Source organism: Antedon bifida, chromosome 6 (assembly GCF_963402885.1).
Source record: "Antedon bifida chromosome 6, ecAntBifi1.1, whole genome shotgun sequence".
NCBI lineage: Eukaryota > Metazoa > Echinodermata > Crinoidea > Comatulida > Antedonidae > Antedon > Antedon bifida.
In genome coordinates this window covers 21,434,117-21,456,391 of record NC_136231.1, presented here as the reverse complement: position 1 = coordinate 21,456,391, position 22,275 = coordinate 21,434,117, and the positions used below count along the sequence as shown (strand labels likewise).

Genomic DNA, 22,275 nt, shown 5'->3' with positions numbered 1-22,275 from the left:
GTTTCCTGTGGTTGTTGTTTTGACATGAAAAAAGACTGGAAACCTGGTAAAGTTTTTACGGTAAATATTGTACATTTTATAAACGAGATACCGTTTGAAATTGTTTGCATATAAATTTGTCTTAATCAGATGTTCTCTAGTTTTGCATACAGTTTGGGTATCGCCACATACTCATCAGATTGATCACAACAAACAGGTCACTCTGCTAGAAAAGATAGCACAGTCTAACTAGGCTAGGCCTAGGCCTAGGCCTAGTAGCACTCAGTCAGTCACTGCTGCAGTTGCTGCACCCTGTCACACAGGAATCAGCTCTTTCCTTTCAAAGACAGAAACTATGCCTAGCCTAGGTATTTGAAACTACTTACCTGTAGTATTAATTTAATTAATATAATATCAATTTTATTTTTAATAGAATTACACAAGTCAAAGATGACTACCAAAAGTGATGCAAATTCTGCTGATAATCCTCTGGAATGCTCTGTGTGTCTCCAAACATGTATCTATCCAGTGCAATTGCCTTGTCGTCATATCTTCTGTTTTCTATGTGTGAAAGGAGCAGCCAACAGAAGTAAACGCTGTGCTTTGTGTCGCAAGGAGATACCTATGGACTACTTCAATCACCCACGGCTAGTGAAAATTAGTAAGGAACTACAACAAAGTAATGAAAATGAGGCATCTGAACGTGAAGAAAAATATTCATGGTATTACGAGGGTAGAAATGGTTGGTGGCAGTACGATGAACGCACAAATGAAGAACTGGAAACGGCGTACTCTAAAGAACAAGAATCTGTAGAGATTCTCATTGCTGGATTCCTTTATGTTATTGACTTTGAGAATATGGTACAGATGAGACGCAATGATCCCACAAGGCAGAGAATGATTAAACGCGACTTAATATGTGCTCCGAAAAAGGGTGTAGCTGGGTTAAAGATGCAGAAAACAGTTAAACCAGACCAAACACGTAGTTCGTGTGATGGAGAGGATAAGAAATCCAATGCAGCACCTCAAGTAAGGAAGACACAAGCTGTCGACATAAAAGAGGATAGAGCATCTGATGATCCTGTCTATGCCAGCTCACTACAGTTTACTAACACAAATGAAAATGAACAACCAGAATACTTAACAATCAGTAATCCAGCAAATGAACTTAGCTCGCATACCTTTCACCCTGTAAGCAGTGATTCACCCCCTCGAAGTTACATTAACTCCACTCCAGAGTGGGATCGTGCTTCTAGTGGTTATGCAAGCATGACATCAACTCGCAGTAGTAGAACAGACTCATTATCAAGTGAAAATGTTGGTGCACTACAGTATGAAAACCATAGAGCCGAAAACTATGGATCTAGTGTACAAGGCAATATTGTCTCAGTCAATACTGACACAACAAATACTAATCTACCACCAACTAGAAAGATTTCAAGAAATGCTAAAAAAAGATCTGGACGTACGTTTACAAAAGAGGAGGTAGAACTGCCAACACCATCCTTGTATGACACTGTCAATGTGGCTCCTCATACATATCTAAATGACAGACGAACTGAACCACTACCAACACCAATGGTTCCACCCTTGAATCTAGATGGGAAAATGAGTGATTTGAGTATTAGTGAAAATTCACGAAGACTGTCTGCAAGGCAGTTGGCACGGAATTGCCCACCTTTGCCAGAGTTAATCCCTCCACCGTTGCCAAGGAGAACAAATTCTCTTACATCATCAAGCTCTCAGAGGAATCAGCAAGACGATGATTCGCATGGGCTACCTGGTAGAGCTGTAAGACAAAATCAAAGGAAAGACACTAAACCAAATATAACACATTTGTAAAACATAGAATCATACTAGATAATAGTTTTCGGCAGAACACGGAAATCGTAACATATCCCAACATGCAATGTGCAAGCACCACCCACTTTGTAAACAAATTGATCTGCACATGCGTGAAGAACCTTATTAGCTTCAAACAAAACATTAACCAAAGTGTATTGAGAAACGAATTATTTAGAAAACAAAATGGTTAATTTAATCCGGAAGAGTGATTTTTTATTTAATTTTTTATTTTAATCAAACACTAAAAATGCTATATTTTCAAAATCTTCTTTTAAAATATGAGTGTTGTGTGTTGCTTGCACAATGCAATGTTCTATTATTTACTAGAAATCATCAAACATAACTGTACTAGAAATGAATAAAATGATGAGATCATCCGTTAATGTTTACATATTTTGCCGAAATCTATCCAGTTGTATTTTAATTTGAACCTCATTTTCACAGAGCACAATTTGTTTAATATGCAATATTATACTGTACTTCGAAATAGTACATTTTTGTAAACCTTTCTCTGATAGTGTGTTACTACCTAACATAGTATTTATTACAGTTTGTGCATTGAGATTTTGTTATAATATAGTGTTTTCAAATTGAATAGCCTAAAAATGTGTACTGTTTCTATAAACAAATGTATAAAAGTATTTTAGAAGAGAGAAGAAAATAGGTTGTGACTGCTTTTGACGTCTTGCTCGTAAATTTCCCATGTTTTCAGTATGGAATTTGTATTCTTCATTCTACTGTACATTTATGGGTTGGGTGGGCTTAGATGTAAATGTTTTAATATAATAAATCAAGATATTTGGATTACATTAAAGATGTATTGTCCCCCTGAAAAAATAATTATTAAAAATGTTTCTGTTGAATATGCTATTTTAATGTCACATAATAGTTATCCACTTTGACCAAAAGTTAGATAAAAAAAAAATATTTACCTGAAAAAACTGTAACTTAAAGCAAAAAAATAGTCAAATTGGCTGCCAGCCAATGGATTTTGGTTGAATTTAACCATTTATTTTGTCATTTTATAAGTGAAAACATTATTTGTTAGGGTTTTTTTTTCTATGGAAGTGATTAACTTTATTAAAACTACAAAATACCCTATTCAAAGTCTGAATTAATTAATCTACATTTTCATGTTTTTGAGGACAATACATCTTTAAATGTTTGTGTAATGAGAAAAGTGTGTTAATGTATGCAATGTATTTATATATGGTCTGCATGTGAGTTGTGATGTTGCAAATAAATATAAACAGCGAAATATGATGTTAAGTTTGTTTTTATTTCTCTAAATTATTCTGTGACATTGTATTTAATTAACTCAATAACATCATAAATATTGATCATAAAAATGGTAATTATTGAGAATGTAATTTAAGAATTTTGGCAAATGGCAAAAAAAATCAAATATTTGCAAAGCAAATATTTTTTGTACTATTAAACAAGAAGTGTGTAGTGTGTAACTTTTACTGTAGTAAATATGTTACATGATTTATATTCTTGTATTCACAACAAAATTTGGAACAGTTTTTCTCATATTTATACTGAATTAAAATAATGCAGATTATAAAAAAAAAAAAATTAAGAATAAAGGTCATCAATCCGCGCAGTGCGCCGATATTTGGACAACAGTTTATCGAAAAGAACTTGGAATTCTAAACATTGATTGCGCCCTCATAAATAATTCTGATGCACACCTTTTAGCCAATCAAAAGCCTTGCATTTTTCACATAATTTGAATAATTTATATCCCAATAAGCATGGCATGCGCACAAACATTCAGGGTTCCACCCAGTTTGTCTCGTCACGTTCTTTTTCATTCTCGCTTAGGAAGAGTCTCAAAGACGGTCAGGTAAAGGAAGGCAATAAGGTTTGAATTTCATTTATAATTATTTTATAATGAAGTTTAGGCTATCTAGTAACAATAATTAAAAGACGCTGGTCCATGTGCTTTGGAGTAAAATAAAATTACACGCAGTTTGGTTGGTATTTTGAGATTGAAAAAATACGTTTGAGATGATGAAGATGTGTTTTGGGCGTATTGACAGGAAGTGGTGTGAGCCTGACTGTGCTACTCGCATTTATATTATAGGCCCTAGGCTTTCCCCACATCATACAGCCTGGGCTAGTCTAGGAGACCTAGCCCCTGCTAGCTGTAGCTAGTCTTCTTCCCATTATGAAAAGGCACATTTAACTTTGACTTCCTTCAACTGATTGCACAATAATTAAATTAGGCCCTAGCCTAGGCCTACACTCTTCTTTGATTTGATTCAATACATTCAATTCATATTAATTATTTATATCCAGATGATGGTCATCACACTTTTTTTTTTCCAGCCCAGATGTTTTTTACGAGTTAGATCTTTTTTAAGACTAACATAACACCACAAGCCAGATGTTTTGTATTAATTAGGCCTACTACACGTAACACTACATGATGGTATTGATTTTTGACAAACATTGTTTGTTTTATTTCACAGATTAATCCGTTTTAGTGCCTTAAGAATTGCTTGTCTAACGTAAAAATCTGATTAAAAACATGCCTTCAGGTAAGCCCCTTCTGCCCCTTTTACAAAGTGTCTAAATTTTGGGATCTATAAAGTTTAAAGATGCTAGGCCTACCTATCTCTGCACTTTTTGATGTTTTGTAAAAATAATGGATATTTATTAAAATTACTTTAAAAACATTAAACCAGGTCATCCATTGTGTTTGCTGCTGGTTTTAAATGTGTTTTATTGTTGACTTTGAACATTATAGTAACTTATTTATTTTGTATTAATTATAGAATCTGAAAAAAAGACATCTAATGGCGGCGTTGCTTTTGTTTTGGAGTTGGAGCCTGGTAAAGGAGATGCCCCAAACCGGCTACCGTCACCCCCAAAAAGTAAAAGTGTTCAATCTTTGGATGAAATCAACAGCAAGCTAGCTGCAGCAGAAGAACGAAGGAAGGTTAGTTTTGTCATACTGTATGTAAATTCAAGCTATAATTGGCTTTTTTATAATTACTGATGAATCAAAAGTTGAAACTATAGTACACACTTTGTTCCCCAGAAATTCTTGTCCAAAAGTTCCCAAATTCTTTCATACGTCTATTAAAATTAAATTTAAACAAAAAACATTTTTAGCTACCACAAAGGAGTATGGTATTGGGGAGTTCAATATGTAATTTTTGACCATACAGGCTGCGCAACTGGTCTTGTTGTAGTTGTGTTACATCCTTACTTGCTTCCTTTTTCATGGGACTCTTTGTGTATATTTTGTAGTCAATGGAAAGCAGTTTGTTAGAAAAACTGGCAAAAGAAAATGAACAGATTCTGCAAGCTCAGTCTAAAGCACGGGAACAGAATAACAACTTCATTAAATCTGCCAAAGAAAAGCTAGAAGCTGACATGGGAAAGTTTGAGAATAATTACAAACAGCTTGATGAAGAACGCAAACAAAAGCTAAAGGAAAAGGTACGTAAAATTCTTGGTGTTTTTTTTTTCAAAGCAGTTTGTAAAATAAAATTATACTGTGGGGATGGCAATAAAGAACCAAATCAGCTGAAACAAGATTTTTCAAAACAAACGAATACTGTAAATCGTATCTGATGGAAAAATGTAAATACATGTCTGGTGGTTGGTTAATTAATACCCCACTATTAGACTTAGTCCATCTAAAAGTTGACCTGTTCAATGATTGAGATGCATAACAGTAATACTAACAATAAAGTTATTATTAGTTATATTATTATTATAAAGATATTATATCTATGACATGACATTTGGAATATGTTTTAGATTTTAATTAGTTTTGTATTAAAGTATACTGACTCACAGTCACATGACTCTCATTGATAACAAATTTGGCATACTTGGGTATGCATACTGTAAAATTGTGTGTTGTATTGATTTTTGTGGTTTGTAATTATGAGATGCGAATAGAGAAATTCTCTCTAATACTCGTAATTGATGATTAGGCATGACTCATCCTGAAATTATCGATGAGTTAACTGTGGATATTTTTGTAAATGGTCATATTAATACCCTTTTACATGAGCACTTACGAATAGTAATCATGAGTAATAATGGAGGCAATGTTGTAGATTATCTCTCAAGAAAAACATTACTGGCTGTGTTGATCCAAAAAAAAAATGATTGGGGTAATAATGTTCAGCACTTACAGGTTTAACAATATTAGGTGCTATATAAATACAGGATATTATTATTATTTCCCAGTTGGTACTACTCATTCCGATATTGCCATGCGTGAAAACAATAGATATTTCTAATAAGATTTAAATTTGTATAGGTGATGATCAATGAATGCTATCCACTTATTAACATTTTGACTGTCAAAAACTTTGAAAAAGTTAGTTGTCTTATGAACTAGAATCAATTTCAATCTAATCCTAGCGATTATGGTACAATTTCCAACCAGAATCTAGATTCTTGACCTTTTTAATTTATTATTTGGGTTTATTTTTTTGCACTGCAGAAAGAGCGTTTTGAGAAAGTAAGAGAACGCAAGAAAGAGATTGGAAGTTCTGGAGATGCATGTGACGAAACCTTGTAATATGCAGAAGGACCAATCCAAAGGCAACATGTTGAAATAAACAGCTGTATTTATTAAGTGTTATTTATATTTGTGTTAAATTTTTACAAAATGTTTACTTTAAAATGATAGATAGATAATCATAATTTAGAACTCTTGATCACAATTACAACACTTGATCACAATATTGGAATGCTTGATCACGCTTGATTGAAATTAGACGCTTAATCACAATATCAGAACTTGTGATCTCAAACGCTTATCACAATATCTGAACTCTTGATCACAATATTGGAACTCTTAATCACAATATCTGAAATCTTGATCACAATATCAGAAATCTTAATCACAATCGCTTGATCACAATATTATAACTCTTGATCACAATATCTGAACTCTTGATCACAATATCAGAAATCTTGATCACAATCGCTGGATCACAATATTATAACTCTTGATCAGAATATTAGAACTCATGATTGCAATTAGAACTCTTGATCACAATTAAAATGGATATAAAGGGTATTAAGTGAATGCATATCTTTCTAGTGTTCCACCTTGCATTTTATTTAATCAAAATAGAATGTAAACTGCTAATTGGCTTTTTGCTAACAGTTTGTCTCATACTAAGTAGAAGAAAGGCAGAAGTAGATTTGTAGTCATTTTTATTTCGGACTAGACTATTTCCGTGTACATGTATTGTAAGTTGTGGGCATTACTGTATTTCTGTTATTCATATAGATAGATGTAACATAATGCAGCAAACTAAGTAGTACAATATATTGTTCTTTTTGTTTATATATTATGATAGCTAATGTTGGCGATCCAGTGATCATCGTCAATTTTTATAGCATGCAAACTACTGTATATAATTTCAGAAAACCGAGCCAGTGTGCTAAGGCTGTAAGTAAGTATTTAATCTGTGTTTAGTGCAACTACGTAACGGTTAAATACTCATTTTCCAATCCATACATATTTAAATAAAACACTTATGTGCAATACACTGCTTCCGTCTACACTGTAAAAATAAATTTAAAATGCAAATCATTGAACTGATGGAATATTTATTGACCACTTTTTTGCCATTATAAAATCATTATTAATCGTCAACCAACCTATATATATATTGCAAAGGTGATAAAAATGCACACCCTCTGTGCCAATGTAAAAGTACTGTATTGTATATTAATATTACATAATTATTAATGAATGTTACCATAGACAAATAACTGATTGGTATTAAGTTTAGCTTAATGAATAGTTTATTGTAGAGTTTATAGAGGAATTATAGTAGAAATGATATTTTTTAAGATAGATTTATATGATTGAATTTTGTAAAGCGTTATATTTAAGATAAGTTTATATGATTGTAAAGTGTTGAGTTCTTCTATATGATATATCCATTACTTGCCAAAAATTATAGTTATGTAAAAGTTGTTTCTTTTTTATATTCTCTTCAAAATATTCCATGATCAGCTGAAGATTTTTATGTTCATTTTGTACAAATTCTTGATTTATATTTACTTTATTACAATAAAGTTGCATGTTATCAAGTTTATTTTGTTGTTCATTTTGTTTACTTTATGTTTATGTTTGTAAATTTGTGGATTAAATGTTGTAAATGCTACTGTGTGTACGAAATAAAAAGACAAGCTTGCATTCAACGTCTTGTGAATTTCAATGTTTTACAAAACAAATTATTTGTATAGAGCGTCACTTTATTGGTCCAAATCTCTGTCTGCACTATCAAACTAGTTTGACAAAAAAATGTTGATGTGTCCATGGTATTGATATGACGTCATGTTATTAGCTTCTATTAAACTGATGGTGCGAAAGATCTGCAACTCTTCAATTGGTAGAACCGATTTTATAGACTTGCCTCTTGAACATGAAAAAAAAGAGAAATTACTGCTGATACAGGGATGTAGTCAGAGATTTTTGTATGAATGTCAATAGTTATTTGGGAGATGCGAATGATCATTTTGAGGGCGAGCGACTGACAGTTTGGCCACGGCATTTTGGGAAATAGCAGAAACGGAAAAAGAAATCTCAGAAACTGCCTGTCAACGGTTGCAAACTTTGATGGAGGGTGGATCTGGGGATGTGCTTGCACTTTTGACAGCTAAAATGAAATTAATTTTTGATATTGACAAGACAAGCAATACATAATGTTAGCACTCTTAAAACATGCTGGATTGCACCTGTATCAATCTCCTTCATTTTGTTTTCCTAATTCTGCTGCTAAAATTTAAATTGATCATTTATAGATTTATAGAACGGCTAAGCAGTCTGAAAAATCTGAAAACAAATCTGTATTATTAGATTAGAAGAAGTGACCAAAACCAAAGCTTTTACTGTCGCTTTTTGAGTTACTTAATCATTATTATTGCTCTAAGTTATGTCAGCGATAAAAGAGTATCACTACTCTTTGCCTAATCATGCATGAATGCCAGATAATTAACTGAAATCCATGCATAGATAAATGGACGAGAGCTTTGAGAAATCTGAGTTGTGTGAAAATAATATTGGAAAAAAGCATAATTCAATTCAAAGAAAAAAATAATAAAGTTTTTTAAAAAAAAAAATGTAAAAAAATATATCATCATATATATTTATTTTATCATAACCTCCATCCCATCCCCTAAATAAATGTAGCATTAATGGATAATATAATAATCTTTTTTAAATATACTGTATTTTTTTTATTATTATCTGTTATCATAATAGTAAAAATAAATAACAATTAACAGGTAGTTATTATCCTTTTTTTGGATACACTTACCATGAAGGAAAGAGTAATTGACCATAGAGCAACTTATTTTATTGCTCCATGCTATGACCAATTCCTATTTTCATGGAAGTTTTCATCTTATCAGGTGTTGCATTATTATTATTCACATTGGAAATTGTTTTGGTTTTAAATAAAAAGTTGGTGTAGAGGGGTGCCAGTACTGCAATAATTAATCGTTATTATTACTTAAATTGATCGTTATTATTACTTAAATTGGAGAGCATACAGTACATTATATCTTTCCACAAAAACAGCAACTAGACAACAAAAAAAAGAAATTAATAAGATGTTGAACAGTTGCCAGAAGTCACAAATTCCATCAGAGCTTCATCAAATTTATGCTGTGAAAATACCAGACACAGTACAATTTTCTGTATGACTCATAGGCACTTAAATAATGCAGAATAATGAAACAAGTTTAAAGCGGCAATCTCAATATAGAGGATATAATTTCAGACCTTAAATATGACTACAGCATCCAATGGCCCTATTCAAACTTTTGGCTAAAGTATTTACAAAGTTTCTCTCTCAATGGCACTTTCGAATTCTTACATATTTGTTGACTTTAAGTGAAAACAAATTAATTGGAAATATCTCCCTTTTCAATTGGTGATTGGTGAATATGCCCACAATATCTTCAATAAATGAAAGGTTTGTTTATAAATTAGATTTTTCTATAACATTTAAAAATATATTTTCATATATTTCATTCATTTTCACTGTTTCAATGTGCCAGATTCTCCCCTTCATGTCTTCCTGTACTACATTACATGAAAACATCAAGATCCATGGTCTACTGTAAGTGTTAAAGCTGAATATTATGCTAAAGAAATTCATTCAGATCTGGAGAAATATTGAACTTTTAACCTTATGCTTTGATTAAGTCTTGTACCAACTGTAACTGTATAGCAAAATTACTGTAGCAAGGTTTTAACTCATTAACTTTGGATTATATATCCTTATGCTTATTATTCAGCTGCTGATTCTTTATGTAACTTATCTAATACCTCATCTTAACTGATGAATATTGATATGACGCAACAGGATGCTGTATAATTCTTTTTTCTGTCGTTCTGCTAAATATGATTATTGATAATTGCTATTTGTAAATGTCCTTTAAATATAACCAAAAATATAGTCACCATCTCCCTTGCAACTACTGGAGGTTTCCTTGCATCTTTTGTAAAGCTGCTTTTAGTTTGAATTCTTCTTGGTTTTTTTTCACTGTAAAATGTGTCTGTCTTTTATTGTCTCCATATCCACATAGGCACAATATTGGTCATATAAAAAAAACTATCAAAAAACAATCAAATACAGCAACAGCTATGCAGCAGCTATAGGTAGCGGCAGCTATATATAGCAGTTGATATATAGTCTGCTATCTGTGTCTATATATAGGTCTAATTGATGTCATTTTCACTTTGAAAAGCTTTTGGTTTGAATTCTATGTTTTGTTTTTGTTTCCTGTAAAATGTGTCTAATTTGTCTTTTAGTGTCCCCATATCATATCTGTTATCGGTGTGTAGGCATAGGTCTAATTGATGTCATTTATTAGCACTATTGAGACATGTTCTTAATTCTTATCCTTCTCTCAGTCGCAGATCCAAGATCAAGTGGCTAAAATTGGTCAAATGAAACTGAACCTAATGACCTATTTGTTGCATTGTAAATTTCTAAATTTTGGGTTCGCTGATCAGCCTCCGCCTAAAGTTTACTTCTCACTTGAACGCAAAGCGACGCAACAGCATGGACACAACCACATGTGATAGCTGGAATAACATCACATTGTGATTGGTCAAATTATTTGTAACATGCTTATGTCATCATTTAGGTTGCGTTAAGTACAGTACACTTCAACAACAAAACAAATACAAGTTCTGTGTTCTGTTTTAATTTTTTCTAAATTCTGTTAGGATACATAGTATTTCTTATAAGATGATATATCAAAGAAACAAACCTAAAAAAACATTGTGTAGTGTTAAATTATTATATTACAAACTAAAACAATAGTTTTCTATAAAAAAACTAAATTTTATTAGTATCACAAAATTGCTCAATAACATTTTGATTTTATTAAAAAATAAAATATAAAAACAGTAAAAAGAGATGCATGAATTTTCAAAATTGTATCATGAAACTATTACAAATGGCACTGAAATTATGAAATTTAAATTACCTACATTTTTCAAAATAAAGCATACAAATAATATATACTTATAAATTTAATATTCATATTTAAATCTAAACAGTTTCCCACAGGGAATACATACATACAGAAATAAAAACATTATTTCATTTTTTGTATCTAAAATACAGGAACAGGATTACTTTACAATATTAAAGTATTATTATCATATCATAAATCTTTGAAAAGAAAGCTCGGCGGGATATATATATATATGTATATATATGCCTGGGATCATATTTTTAAATAAAGGATTGGATGGCAAACAGGGTCATATCATTATTCTTTTAAATTAAACCCAACATCTAAGTATTCTTGCTTGTAAAGATATAAATTCGAGGACTAGGCCTCTGGTTTAAGGTTTTAGAACATCTTTTACACATACCAACATCAGGCTATTTGACATGTAGTTTTACAACGCCTTTCAAATACATAAATTGAAATCATATCGTTTTCCAAACATGGTTAGAAGGCAATCTTTTACGATTCATAGCAAACATGTTTTCTAGCTTTGCATTGACAATTATAACACATAATTTGCATGCATAGCAGACATACGGTAGACTTGAACGTGTCGGACACTCACAATTATCAAACTTAATTCTAGACATGCTAATGATGAACATTTCAGATTTGTTTTAAACAGTTAAACATTTTTTTCCTATACACTCAGAAACAAAATAATTTAATTTTATAATTAGTCTGCAAACTACTCAGAATTAAAGTTGGACAAGCATTGAATGTTATTCTACTAAAAGTATTTTTAAAACATTTGAAAGCGGGAGAGAAATTCTAATCATCCAACATTAATGCTTAAAAAGAAGGTATACATTTTACATTATTGCATTGTACATAAAGTGATTCTTTTCCAAATGATATACAGTAGAAACCTTCATTTGGGACATCCCTATTCAGGGGACAACCCTAGCAATTAGGCACATCTATTCAAGGGACACCTATTAAGTGTACACTCCATATCAATGTGGTACCCCTATTCAGGGAACATCTCCTCGATGCAGGGGAAACTCCTATTCAGTGAGCATCCCCTATTAATGTGTTACCCCTATTGAGGGGACACCTCTATTCAGGAGACAACCCTACGCGTTCCCATGAAATTAACGAGAAAAACACATGATTTAACACTCTACCATCAACTCTATTCATGAGACACTTTGTTCGATCCAATAATAGGGTTCTACTGTATTTGTCTATGCTAAAAATGCAAAAAGAATGTGTATAAGATAGAATAGTGTATTCATACTGTACAAACCAAGTCTAAAACAGCCTTTAGTATTATGTTAATGGCAATTTGAAGATGAAGCTGAAATATTCATCAAAACATCAATTGTCGTGTAGTCATACTTCAAATATAAGTGCACCATGAGGTGTTATTATATAATTATGGTAAAAACAGTCTGTGGCATATTGGGAAAATTGCAGTTCAACATGTTGAAAATTACAAATTTGTGGTCTGTAGAAACGTATGCGCACCATGGCAGTGCCAGAAAATCATAATTTTCGCATTGACAGAACGTCACATGTACATATTGCGCATAAAGTATGCTAAGATTTTGAACATTAGAGTATTTCTTTTTTAAACTACAATATCTGTTTGTGTATAACATTACAGAAAGCATTAGCAAACGGATGCGGGTAAATCCCTGTAGTTTACAGTGAGTAGGTAATTAATGCATGTGCAAATTACCAAATGCTAACATTTTATACTAGATTTATATTTTTAATGCATTCAATGCTAAAAACTGTCTATTTTAAAATGCCATTAATCTTGTAAAATAAATGTGCACATTTATAACTGATGCACTGATATCAGTCTGCATCAGAGACTGCAGCTGGTATTATGTAGCACATACAACATTGTTATCTATCCATACCCATTGACACTCTAAATCAAATATATATTGCTTTATTTTATTTATATAATATATAAAGTGCTAAACAAGCCTCCCAATATGTATTGGTGTGCATCTGGGGTTTCCCATCCAAAAAATCCCTTCACTTTTTTTTCCAGAAAATATTTCTGATTAGGCAGACAGGTATGTCAATTTTTCCAATTTTCAGATGAAAGTGTGTATTTCAAACAATTTCAAGAAGATCAAATTAACACCTAGTACGTGACAGTACTTTAATACTAATGTTTGGTTCCCACTTGAAATAACACGCAATGCAAGGAAGTAATTTGACCAATCACAAGTGACGGATCATCCAAATTTCTGTAACTTATAATTTGTCAAATCACTTGCATTGGGTCCCAGTGGGAGCAAAGCGTAAAAATGCTGCATATTAAGTCCATGATAGGATGTTTTTACGAGAAGACCAAATTGTTGTAATTTTGCTTTTAAATTAAGTTTGTGGATTGGATCCACAGTAGTAGCACCTTTAAATGTAGGCAGACGTTTTTGTTTTATTTACTCTCCTCTACTGTGTTTTCATTTTCAACTTTGACCTGTGGAGTACTCGTCTCAGGCTTTGGATCTGTATTAGTTGGGTTCTCTGCATTAGTATTAGTTGGGTTCTCATTAGTATCTGTTGTCGGCGACGGAAATGAAACACATTTTACAGGTGGACCATCCATTTCATTTAGTGACATCAGCATAGTATCATACTGAAAAAAAAAGGAATTTTAAATTAAACATACAAGCCTATTTTTTAATTTTCAACACCCATTTTATTTCTCAAAACCTACCACATACACTAATTAATAATATAATAATTTACAGTAATCGTTTTATTTTTTAAATAGAAGTTTATTCGACGCTTTGCAGTCAAAACAGGCCCATACAAACAAGTATTCAGATAGGCAAACATGTCCATTATGCAATACAAATCTGTATAGGTTTCTCAGACAATGAAATAAATTATAATGTCTGGGAGATATGTAAAGAAGTACGTCAGTAGGTATAGTACATTTCTTATACATAACAGAATTAGATCAGCCACCTAATGCATCATCACAAGAGGCAAATAACATTCCACTTTTTTAGTTGAGATGTTTTTGCCAAGATGCTCATAGAAGTAAAGTATAGAGCACAAAAACATATTATTATTCAATACATTTTTCATACAATTTCAATACATAATACCAAATACATCCCAAGAATTAAAGAATAATGCCAAAAGATAGAATTTTATGTCGGGTGAACCATTATTTTAATCATTACAATTTAATAGTAATACCCCTTTTAAGGGTCTTTCACATCACCTCCAATTCGGATCCAGATCAGGTTTGTGTACGATTGTGCGTACAGCATTACCAAATTTTAGTTTTACTTCTTTTTTTTTTGTATTCTGATATTGATAATTCATTGTTGGTTTGATTTTAAAATATTATATTAATTAATATATAAAGAAATTAATCTAATGATCATTTATTTATGGATTTTATTTTTTGCCTGGATGTTTGCAAATTAATTTTAATTATGAAAGGGAGTCACACACAATACTGTACTATTATGATAGATTACCATATCTAAAATACATTATGTTTCTATAATATCAAAATATGATAATTAGAAGACAAATATACAGTAGAAATGCATACACACATTATACAATGTGCTACAAAATCTCAACAATTCATTTCACAAGGATGTTTCAGTTGGAATTAACGCAAAAAATAACGATTTTTTAAACAGTGTTGTATTTACAACTGTTTGACCTTGACACATTCAAAGGTACGCATATTAAATTGATCATATATTTTAATTAATGGATCATTCACTATACTACTATAGTATAATTAATTTGTTCATCAGTGACTGATCGAGGTACAAGGTGGAAGGTGGTACAAGGTGGAAGGTCAAACAAGGTACCATATGACTAAATGATTATAGAATATTTATAATATTGCGCTTTATTAACCATCTCAAAGCCCAGTGGACCAGATGTAACACATACAAGAACTTTTCTCCCTAAAGGTCCCTTATATTGAGTGCTACTACAATACAGCGCTAATTCATCGTCTGCCGACCGTCAAAGGGGCTGAGATGGACCAGTACACCAGGTTCATTAAAGTGCACACAAACACTGGACATTCACTTCAGCATAGCAGTATTTATCCGAGAAGACTTGTTCTATTATCAGGACTATAGTTGAAGAGCGCCTTTAACCTGTGCAGATTTACGTTTCCCCATGCATTAACTGATCAGTCACTCGACTATACAGTAGGCTTTAGCAAGCAAGAGGAGTATGTTTAATGAATGTTTAATTATGAATAAACATTTTATTTTTGATTGATTAATAATGTAATTAATTCAAAATATGATGGCACAATACAACAAAATAAATTCACTCATTCATAAAAACTCTACATTGCAATTTTGAGGTAAAAGATTTTATTTCATAATTTTATATTAATAAAAAAAAGATCCATAGTTTTAGGTATAAATGAGAACATGAGAAACAAACACCTAAAAAACAAGCAATACATATTCATTAATTCTAATTAGCCAAGGCTATTGTTTGTCACAGAAGTGTAAATCGGGAAAACCTCTTGGCTATGTTGACTTATCAGAATTTTCATAATGATCATACTGTAGCATACTAGCAGTAACTCATTTAAAGGAAACGTCTTCTAATGTAGCGAATGGAAAAAAAAGCCAGTCTGTTTCTTTTTTGTAAATCAATTAAGGGTATTATTACAAGGTATTAAGGGTATACATATTAAATCCTCTATTAAATATCATGATTAGACACTGTTTTTGCGACAAAAAATCAATAATTATATCTTTAAATATGGTACTTTTTATGCAGCAGAGTAACTGATAAAAAATACCAAATTCCAAATATTGTATTTCACTCAAAATTGTGCATTTAATATAATATTTAATATGATATGACACTGTTTCTGCCAGCCTAAAAATATATTATTAAGTGGTCGACTAAAAGAAAGTTTGGGTTATATTAATGAAATGACTTTTTATCAGGATCAACCAAGAAGTACTGTACTCTTTTGGCACAAAAAGTAAACTCTATTGGTATCATACATGTCACGTTTGAGGTTGCTGCTGGCTTGAGATTGGGACCCTGCTCCCAAACCCATGTCAACAACAACCAGATGCATAATATACGTGGTATTCTATTTATGGTAAATTTGAATATATGCAGCAGAACCATGCCCTTTCAAGCATCCTAACCAAAATTTTTTTTTTTTTACACAGTAAATTTACATACAGTATTTAATGTGGGTGATCCATCCACCCAGAGGTTCACAAAACAAACATATATACACAAGATGCTCTACATAAATAAAGTCTTATTACAAGTCTTTGTAATTTTGTCCTTAGAAAAAAATCCTGACAATGACATGTGACGGGACTTGAATCCAGGACCCTTGAAGTGGTAGCCAAGCATCATACAGTAACCACCAAGCCATAAATCCACTCTTGCGCAGACAAGAGGTACGGGCTAAGGATAAAGCTGGAAGGAATAGCAATAAAAGTGCGCCTGCAAATAGTGAGAACTCGTTCAAACACTGGAGATATTAAGCAAGCTGATTGGGCGGTATGTAGGTATGCTTTGATTTAGAATAATACGCAAGAGGTTTTTACCTGAAAGTATTTGATTGGATGATGTAGTTAATAACGATTTTCATTTAGTAATTTTTTTAATCATTTTTGATTGTCAATTTTAATTTGGACTTACTTGTGTATAATGGTAAGAGTAACTATTAAAATATTAATATTAATAATATGAATATTGAATAGTGAAATGCTTTTCGGAAAAAAATAATACAGTAGGCAGCTTCCTGTTTCTGTATAATCATTATTCTGAAAATTGAAAATGCATAAAATGATCAACATAATTTAGTAGAGTGAGTCATTATAAACCCTATAAAAAAATTGTTCATGAACTTCAGCTTATGAAAAAAAAAGAAATGGAGAAAAAGAAAAAAATTGCTTGCTATCTTCTAGAAAATTCTATGACATTTTCACTGATGATATCCCTATGTCATTGATCGGTGAAAATGTTAGATAATTAAACTGACTAAATGTGGAATGGTTTACATGATAAAATGTTCATTTGAAATATGTGACTTTAAAGCAAATTCATAATCATCAATGTACAAGAAGAACAACATAATTTATGAGAACACTCCCGATAACATTTATTTATATGGGGCCTAAATTTTGTTTAAAGGTGTTTTTTTAAACTCTGTCTATTTTGTATTTATTGATTTCTTTATCAATTATAATACTAGGTGACTTCTTCAGTAAAAATATGGACTTTTATCTAATATCAACAGAAACCGCCCGTCTCTCCTCGTTTTGTGTAAATGGTCATAAGAAATAACATATCATTCCTTATCATACACCACACCACTTTTGAATTGTTGGTTGACTGGTAGCAGATACACTTTTTTAGGCCTAGGGCTTAGCCAAATTTTTTTTATTAAATTGATGAAACTCATGACTCATAATCATGAGGAGAAAAAAAAGTTACTTTTCAAAAGAAAAACCAAACAAAGCTAAAAACCATTTTTTTAAATGTGTAAAGTAAGTGTACTGTATCTTAATTTATTTAGAAAGATAAAAGTAAAATTAGAATTGTTAGTATCGAAAGGTAATAAAAACATACATTAAAAATTCCTTTCAATATCCACCATATGTATTGTACAGCGAACACACTCAGTTGAGTAATGATTTCATAAATTTGCATATAAAGGATATTGATGTAAAAAAATATTGAGGGCGCTATTATAAATTTAAAGACGGTCTGATAATTATTCAGTGTAATAATGCTTTAAGCTCTGTCCACAATATCAAACTAATTTGACAAAAAAAATGCCCAAATATGTTATTGATATACAGTACCCAAATATGGATACACTCTCACGTTATTATAAATATATTAAAAATTGATATTTTAAATATGAAAACTGAGGTACTAGCCTATTATTATTAAATGGTGACATTTTCCCCATAGGCCTATTTTGAGTAAAAGCATCACAACAGGTCGCTTCGCGCAAGTCAGCGTTTGCACATGGCGGAAAAAGGTGCTTGTCCAGGGCCGTCGACAGGACCTGTGGCGAAGCGAACTTTGTTAAATGACGCCCCAGATGGCCGGAAATGGTACTCTCGCACATAAAATTCATGATAAATGGCACCTCTAATTTGCAGGAAATCTCATATGTAGCATGCTACCAGTGAGCAAAACGATCATACTTTCTCCCTCCAATAAACACACGTGACTAATTGAAGGACGATATAACATTTTCTTGCCGATTTCATTCACTCAGTATTTAGTTTTAATTGCGTTGCGTTCAAGTTCAATACGAACGTACATCTAGGGGAAGTCCCGAAAAAAGCGCAAAATTGAATGCTTATTATAGCTCAGTATTTATTTACATTTGTTGAGGAAATTAAATATATAAATATAAATAGGTATTGATACAGTTGGGTGGGTGGCCTAGAAAAAAAATCGGTTGCTATAATGTATACTACAGTACACAGTTAGTGTACTATATTATTATTAACATATCCTCTATGATGATGATACACTATACTAGCCACATATACTGTAGGTACGGTAACCACGGCGTTCCATTTTTGGAAACACTTTATGCTTGCTGACTGCCAGCGATCTAAACAATAGGTAGGCCGACGCGGTATGGCGGTGTCCTTTGTACGAATCGTACGTGCCCCAGCTCGCTGTATGGGTACGATACACGCGTCAATATTATGTTACATCCAGGGACCAAAATGCGTTTATTTTTCAGGTGAAAATAGGCAATTCATTTAGCAACTCTTAGAAATTTACAGACAGCAATGGCAATGGTGACCTAAAAAGTAAATTAGCACAGCGCTGAAACAATGTGTTTTAATCAAAAGTGAAAGTACTTTACTCTTAAGCTTTTTTTACAAAATTTTGTTTTCTTATGGTAGGATAATTTTTTTTTCAGATTTATAGGATCCACCACTGAAATAATAAATTACACAAATGGTTCCTCATTAAGGATATGATGATGGAGTTTCTTTTTTATTAATGTCTATTGTAAAATGATATATGATATACAGATAGCAGCAAAAAAGTAATATAATAACATCATTTTCACAAACAGAAGCATATTTATGGCTTTCTATCACTAGCAATTGTAATCAAAATGTTTCTGTCAATTTTTGTAGAATATAAACTCACCAGAGTGAACCAATACGAATCAGGCTTAAAGAAGAGTTTGTTCCACCATCTGATGCTTGTTTCTGGATACAAAATATGCATATGCAGGTGGCTCATACTTGTAAATGGTGGGCAATGAAAACCAACTCTGTAAGAAGTAAATAAAGGCAATAACTATCCACTCTATGGTGTGCAATATTACAAAAAGAAAACTTTACATTAGATAATATGCATGGTACATACAGTATTTAAAATATGCACTATACCATGCATCTTTGTTTGTTTTGTTTGTTTACATTTTTAGGCAAATTGCCAAGGATAACCATAAGCAAATTCATTCACTATCCTTAAGATGGCAATCCCGTTCACAAGACAAACATTTACACAAGATGCTCTACACAAACAAAGTCTTATTACAAGTCTTTGGGAGTGGAGTTATAATTTGTCATTAGAAAAAATCCTGACATATGACAGGACTTGAATCCAGGACCCTTGGATTGGTAGCCAAACATCATCATCATCACTAAGCCACAAATCCACTCTAATGTAAAGTTTTCTATTGGTACAGTGTACCTTGTTGTCCGTGCGGATAGAAAACAGCAAAAAAGGAGCACAACAACTGACATTGCCGATAGAAAATACTAAATTATACACAGCCAATCAAGCCAAAAAAAACTTATATTTAAACATTATTATTAATAATTACTCTCAATAAATCCAAGAAATAGACAATTAACATAAAATTTGAGTTTCTTTTTGCAGACAACTATAACTTCTAAATTGAGCACTGTCAAACATTACTGACATTTTGACAGGAGAGAGCTATTTAGTTCATATAGTTTCATGGCACTGTTGTTAAAAATGGGAAAGACAAATAGAGAATGTAGCAACTACCAGAGGATGAGATGGGATATGGGAAAACCAGTAACAGGGGGATACTGATAAAGAAATGCAAACGTAGACTGGCAAGGCCTATAATCAGTTACACTGATAAACTAACCTTGCTTCATTGATACTGCCACTTAAAATCTCCAGCCCACCTGCCCCTGCAGCAAACATGTACTCTACTATATTAAAAAAAACAATGAATGATTTAATATACAGGTGCAGATCTTGTATAGGTTATATACTAAATCTGACAATACCAATAAATTTAAAACTAAGAATTAAATTAAATCATACAATTTGTTCTGATATCATACATCTCTAATACATTGTAAAACTATCCGTACCGGTAAAGTTGACCTTAAATTGTATTGCAAAAAAAAAATCTCTGAAATTGCTTGGCTCAGTGATTTGATTATTATAGGCACATAATTCACTATCATCAATCAATAAGTTTCCAATTACCATAAAAGAATAAAAAAAACTTAATTCTAGGTTCTTAATACTTACATAATGGAATATGTTCTTTCTTCAAATCTCGTACACTGGCAATATGGGTGTTTGGTATTACTAAAAGATGAACTTTGGCTGCAGGACTTATGTCAGAAAACACGGTCACTTCGGTATTCTGGAAAATTTACCAATAATTAACATCATAATCATATACCGTATACATCAGATAGTAAATGGTTTGGTTTTTTACAGGATCTTTTTAAATATTAATAAAGTAACCCCTAATTTATCAACCTAACCCCTAAATAAACTGAATCTGGCCTGATCTTCTAAATCTTTTTTTTTTTGGCAGCTGTGTAAAGTACTAGGCCTAGGGCCTAACTAGCCTAGGCCTAGATAGGCTAGGCCTAGACCTCCTCCTCCTCTCTCACTCATAATATTATAGTCCAGGCTAGGCTTTAAATACTTTAATATAATGGAACTCAGTTCGCATGGGCAAGGCTTACTTGAAAAACAGGCTTTGCAAAAAATCTCCCTTCGTCTTCATGAGCAATTTTACAAAACACACAACTTTTCTTAATCAAAATTTCGTAAGCACCTCCACGGGTTACTGGCGTGTGGTCCTCGTCAAACACCACAGATCCGGGGTGAGTGAGGCTACTGCCTGCTGTAGTTGAAGATCGATTCTCTGGTGCATATTTATCGAAATCATCGTCTTCTTCATCTTTCTCTAACGTATTAACTCTTTCATCAGCCATTATCGTTAACAAATTAAAAACAATTACTTTACTACAGGTTTTTTTTATTACTAAAGAAGAGTAACTAGCCTACCCTGGCTGGATGCAAACGAGACGTTTGTGTTTTTATTACTCTCTATTTCCGCATTGAAGATCAGGATTACATCACTGCTAGCAAATTTGATTGGTCAAAAAGTAAACAGGAAAATCAGTTGTCAACCAATCAAGATTCTCCTCTCAGCGTTGTTTTATTTTTAAAGAAAAAATATCAATGAATATTGCCAAATCAGTTTTTTAATGGCAAGTCACACATTACTAACAAGTTTGTTTTCTTTTTTCATTTTTTACAAATTTCGGGAACGAGTTTTATTGGCCGTTACAATGAGATAGCGGTAAATTATACACGATGCAACATAATATAGGCCTAAGGTATATGAAAATACTGTAAAGACAAAATTAACAAAGAAAATATTGTTTGTAAACCGACTGTCAATTTGAAACTAATTGAAAATGAAAATAAGAGCTAATAAAAACCTAATAAATGTGAGTGGCAGTATATTATATATCATTTTAATGTGTTCTTCCTTCTATCTGTTTCTGAAGGCATCTAAATATTGAAATATTAGGGAGCCACATTCGATTTACGACGACCAAGAAACAAGATATTAAAGGTCATAATTATTTAATCACGATGTGGGAAAGATGTGATGTGCTTTTCACAGCTCTCTTCCTCCTC

At 32.0% G+C, this 22,275-nt stretch overlaps 3 protein-coding genes across 3 annotated transcripts; 2 read left to right on the top strand and 1 right to left on the bottom strand.

The window, feature by feature from the left end:
* The first annotated feature begins 6 nt into the window (after positions 1 to 6).
* LOC144844792 (uncharacterized) lies at positions 7 to 3,086 on the top strand. Its single transcript, XM_078701855.1, has 2 exons — positions 7 to 60; positions 413 to 3,086. Exon 2 carries the CDS (start codon positions 430 to 432, stop codon positions 1,819 to 1,821), a length of 1,392 nt encoding a protein of 463 aa, XP_078557981.1. The 5' UTR covers positions 7 to 60; positions 413 to 429; the 3' UTR covers positions 1,822 to 3,086.
* A 489-nt stretch (positions 3,087 to 3,575) lies between these two features.
* LOC144844832 (stathmin-like) lies at positions 3,576 to 7,913 on the top strand. The gene is made up of 5 exons (XM_078701919.1): positions 3,576 to 3,691; positions 4,302 to 4,370; positions 4,608 to 4,771; positions 5,086 to 5,277; positions 6,299 to 7,913. The coding sequence occupies exons 2-5, from the start codon at positions 4,361 to 4,363 to the stop codon at positions 6,374 to 6,376; spliced, it is 444 nt and encodes a 147-aa protein (XP_078558045.1). The 5' UTR covers positions 3,576 to 3,691; positions 4,302 to 4,360; the 3' UTR covers positions 6,377 to 7,913.
* A 3,110-nt stretch (positions 7,914 to 11,023) lies between these two features.
* LOC144845154 (adenosine 5'-monophosphoramidase HINT3-like) lies at positions 11,024 to 21,807 on the bottom strand. The gene is made up of 5 exons (XM_078702306.1): positions 21,309 to 21,807; positions 20,860 to 20,977; positions 20,465 to 20,531; positions 19,486 to 19,612; positions 11,024 to 13,954 (listed from the first exon to the last, which is right to left on the bottom strand). The coding sequence occupies exons 1-5, from the start codon at positions 21,558 to 21,560 to the stop codon at positions 13,754 to 13,756; spliced, it is 765 nt and encodes a 254-aa protein (XP_078558432.1). The 5' UTR covers positions 21,561 to 21,807; the 3' UTR covers positions 11,024 to 13,753.
* Positions 21,808 to 22,275: the final 468 nt, after the last annotated feature.